Genomic DNA, 4,242 nt, shown 5'->3' with positions numbered 1-4,242 from the left:
GTTTGGCAAGCCACTTGGATTGTTTTTTTCCCTCTGACGACTTTCCATGCAGCTTTTAAGACATGTTTTACTCACCATGTAACCCTTAATCTCAGCCCACTGTCGAGTCCAAATATGATCCCAGCACGACCTTTCGGGGCGATGCTTTGGAAACAAATGATGGGGGCACATGCCCTGCAGCGGAGGATATAACTAGCATTTATTTCACCGTTTCTCAAAGTGGTGCTGGTATTGGACCAGATCATCTTTCGTTGTGCAGGGGCAGGGGGCTGTCCTGGGCACCGTGAGATGTTTAGCAGCATCCCTGGCCTCCATCCACTAAATGCCAGTGGTGTTCTCCACCTACTCTTAATAATTGAAGCTGTCTCCAGAAACTGCTCAATGTCCCCTGGGGGCAAAGTTGCCCCTTAGTTGAGAACCACTGTTCTAGATGAATTCTGGGAAGCAAGGAGTCACAGCTGCATCCTCAGGGCCTAGCACAGTGCCTGGCACATACTAGGGGCTTAATAAAGAGCTGGAGAAGAGGCAGGAGGGGTGCACCAAGGCCCGAACCCCCAGAAGTGCCTACTGGATTGGTACAGCTGATGTGACAGTGTGCGTTCGCATCTCTGCTGTAGGGAACACATGGAATAATGGCCGCTAGCATGACCATGCCAGGTCCAGGCTTCCCACAGGTGCTCCCAGACGATGACTTTGCATACTGGGGGTACAAATGCAGAACCATTCCCACAAGACACAGGACCAACAGTGACTTTGGCTGAGGGACACCCCAGCAGCCTGGCCAAAACTTTCTTGAAACTGCATTGCCATCTGAGACTCCTCGCCTCTTCCCCGTCCCCAGAGGTCAGCCCAGCATCATGGTCCGAAGGCCCCGCTCCCTCCTCCTCTCCTGCTCTTCGTCCTAACCCCATCTTGGCATGTGCTTCTTGGTGGATCTGAATAACACACTTAGCATTCTAGAAGAACGCTTTTCTCCAGCCCCGTCCCCTTTTCTATATGATGCCACATCCTGGGGCATCCCCCAGGGGAAGTCCGTTGATAAAAGCATCGTGCATAAACCAATTTAGGCAGGGAGGGAGTTCTTAGAAATGACTCATAAATAATAGCTCATAAATAACTAAGAAAACCAGACAAAGACTGACATCCAATCAATCCAAGAGACTCTCCCGAGTTAACCTTTGATCATTTTTAAGGCAGCAAGTAAAGTTCTGTTGTCCACGTGCCTTTCTTCTGCCCAAAAGAGGGAAGGTCAGGGGAAGGAAGGCGTCGGCCACTGGGAGCCCAGACAGACACTCTGCCCCGTAATCCACCCCACGTTGTGTCACCGGCCCCTCAAGTATGGTCTTAATGCACTTCGGTTCGAGAGCGTGTCTGGTGGCCCCACCCAGTGGAGTCTGCCAGGATCGCCCGCCTGGTCCAAGGTGCCCGCTCAGCCAGCTTTCCCCTCGGCCTGGCTCTCCCAGGGACAGATGACCTCCTTTTTGATGGCCTGGTCACCCGATTCTCCTGTTCCGGTGTCCTCCGAGTCCATCAGGCAGGTCCCACTCTCCACAGGCACATCCATTCTGATCTGGAAAAAGCTTCGGGCGCAAGAGGAAAGGCAGGGGAGGGGTCCAGGAGGAACACCAAATGGGAAGAATCAATAGTCGTACTCACCACGGACATATGTACACATATACACGCGTGCGCTCACCCACGGACATAGGGACACATATACACGCATGCGCTCACCCACGGACATAGGGCCGCATATACACGCATGCGCACACCCACAGACATAGGGACACATGTGTGCACTAACCCACAGACATATGTACACATATACATGCGTGCACTAACCCACGGACATAAGGACACATATACACGCATGCGTTCACCCACGGACATAGGGACGCATATAAACAGATGCGCAAAGCCACAGACATGTGTGCACACATACGCACGTGTACATACCACAGACATATGTGCGCACGTGTACACACATGCACACACCCACAGACATATGTGAACATTCACAGCACAGTCCCCTCTAGTTCTTACTTTGTCACTCTCCTGGCTTTCAGCCGTGGCAGCTGCTGGCCCCCATCCCCCAGGGGCTGCACCTTCCCATGGGACACAGAGGGGCACTTGGGCGAGAGCCTGGCAAAGACCGGTGAGGCTAAACAGCCTCGTCTCAGAAGCCTACTGAAGGACAGAGCCATGCGGGCCTTGGGAGGGGTCCTGGGCAGGGGCCGGGGCCAGGGGCAGTCGGTGGAGGCCTCTCTGGTGTCGCAGTCGGAGGGCCCTTGGCGAGAACTGGATCCGCAAGCCTCCCGCTTCTGCTCCGAGCCCGAGGAGCCCTCCAAGGCCATCCTAATGGGTGAGGGGCAGACGGCGATGCTGGGTCGCCTGATGAAGCGGCTGGGTGAGGGGAAGGGCTTCCGGGGCGAGCGGCAGGATGGGGAGAAGGGGCTGGAAGGTGATGGGGGCACGCAGGTCCCAGTGTACACAGCCAGGTGGGGGCTGGGCGTGGCGTGCTGGCCTGGCTGCAGGGAAGGAGAGAGAGAGCTCAGGGTGAGTTGAATGGCAGATCAATGGGTACAGAGACTGCCCTCTGCTGACTCAGGCCCCCCTGCCAGTTCCCAGAGCACAGGCCTGGTAGGGCTGCCCCTTGGAGAGTTGGCAAGGATGCCCAAAGCCACCTGTGACAATGGCACAGCCAAACAGAGGCCTCCTGCCCTGGGGCCTGCCTGAGCCAGAGCCCTGGCCATGGTCCCCAGACTTGGGAACTTGCATCCCAGGGCGCAGACTGACCTTCCTCCAGCCCTAGGATGCTGGGCTTTGGCCAGGCTGAATTTCCAATCGTCCCTCGACTCCAGTTCCCCAGCGAGCAGTACGTAGAACCTGCCACACACCATCTCGTCCCTTCTGTATCCGTGGCTCCCAAACTAAGGACCGGAGGCATTTACAATGCTTTTAGTAGAGTGCCGGAGGTGGCAGAAGCAGTCCCAGCTTGTGCCTTGCTGACTCTTCCAGGCCCAAGGCCACCAGCCTTGACCTGAACCCCTTCCTGTGCCCACACTGACCACACCTTGGCCATGACCTGGCACCAGCCCTTCCCCTTGCCTCCCGAAGGTAGAGCAGGGTGGCCGGGAAGAAAGGCTGAGTGTGGAACGTGGACGTACTAGGAGAAGAGGGCGAGAAATACGGAATGAGGAGATGACTCCTTGGAGAAGAGGAAGTGTCTCAACCTCCCCGGGCCACGATGGCCCCGGTGTCCTGGAGCATTGGGGTAGGATGCTGGATCAGACATGTTCTCAGCCAAAAGAGCCTGAGAGAGCTCTGAGCTGACAGAGAAAATTAAAATCGGCATTTTCAGGGAGGTCCTCTGCCATCACCCGTCCTCCCTTCACAGAGTGCACAGGCACGCCGGCCTGCGTTTCTCATGTCCCCTCCTGAAGGCCTCTTGTGGCCACATGCCACATCGAAGCCCAGAGTGAAGGATACACTGGAGGATACACTGGTCCTGGCAGGGCGGGGGGACCCTCTGGACAGGTGGACCGACGCCACCTCCAGGAGAGAATTGGCAATGACTTTAATGAAAAACAAACCCTCGTTTGAAATTATCGCAGCCACCTGGAGGTCCTGCGTAGAGGCATCTGCCTGCCCCCAAGGCCTGGGCACTGCCCTAGGACCAAAGGAGGTCACCTTCGGGCACAGAGAGGAGGCTGCTTGCTTCCGCGGAGGTCACCTGAGTGTGCCAGCCCCAGCCTGGAAAGAAAGGGGCCAACACATCCAACAATAGCTTTTGAAAGACAAGGAAGGCTAGGAGGCCACAGAGGGCTTTGCTCTGGGGGATGGGAGTGGGGGTCTCCATTCCCTCTCATCCACCCCCTGAAGTTCAGGCAGGACTGTATTCGGAAACAGCAGCTCCGAGCCAGCGATTCTGCTCCACTGCTCGGACACCCACGGGCCGACACAGCCTGGGGCCATCAGGTTATTCTACTCGCCCTGATTCTTATTATTGTTAACATGCAGTGAGAACGTAGCAAACGCCAGGGCCTGGGCTGAGCGCTATATGTGGATTATTGCATTCACTTCCCAGAGCCACGTGGCGGGGCAGCTAACTATTGTTAAGAGCATGTTCCAGATGAGGGCGCTCATGCGGCGAGGAGCCTAGCCCCAGGGACACGCTGCTGGGGACAGCGGGGCAGGCTTTGAACCAGGCTCGCTCACTCCATAGTCTGTTCATGTTCACGTTGG

General features: G+C 56.4%; 1 protein-coding gene across 1 annotated transcript in view; it reads right to left on the bottom strand.

Annotated features, from left to right (window-relative positions):
* Positions 1 to 1,429: 1,429 nt before the first annotated feature.
* Positions 1,430 to 4,242, bottom strand: part of RGS9 (regulator of G protein signaling 9) — a 65,996-nt gene continuing 63,183 nt past the window's right edge. Inside the window, exons 17-19 of the mRNA XM_006912417.1 lie at positions 3,106 to 3,163; positions 2,041 to 2,525; positions 1,430 to 1,580 (exon numbers count right to left, since the gene is read on the bottom strand). Coding sequence (XP_006912479.1) covers positions 1,430 to 1,580; positions 2,041 to 2,525; positions 3,106 to 3,163 — 694 coding nt within the window. The remainder of the gene's footprint in view (positions 1,581 to 2,040; positions 2,526 to 3,105; positions 3,164 to 4,242) is intronic.

The sequence above is a fragment of the Pteropus alecto genome, unplaced genomic scaffold, assembly GCF_000325575.1.
Source record: "Pteropus alecto unplaced genomic scaffold, ASM32557v1 scaffold134, whole genome shotgun sequence".
NCBI classification, from domain to species: domain Eukaryota; kingdom Metazoa; phylum Chordata; class Mammalia; order Chiroptera; family Pteropodidae; genus Pteropus; species Pteropus alecto.
The sequence above is the reverse complement of the archived record's forward strand: the minus strand, read 5'-3'. Positions and strand labels throughout refer to the sequence as shown.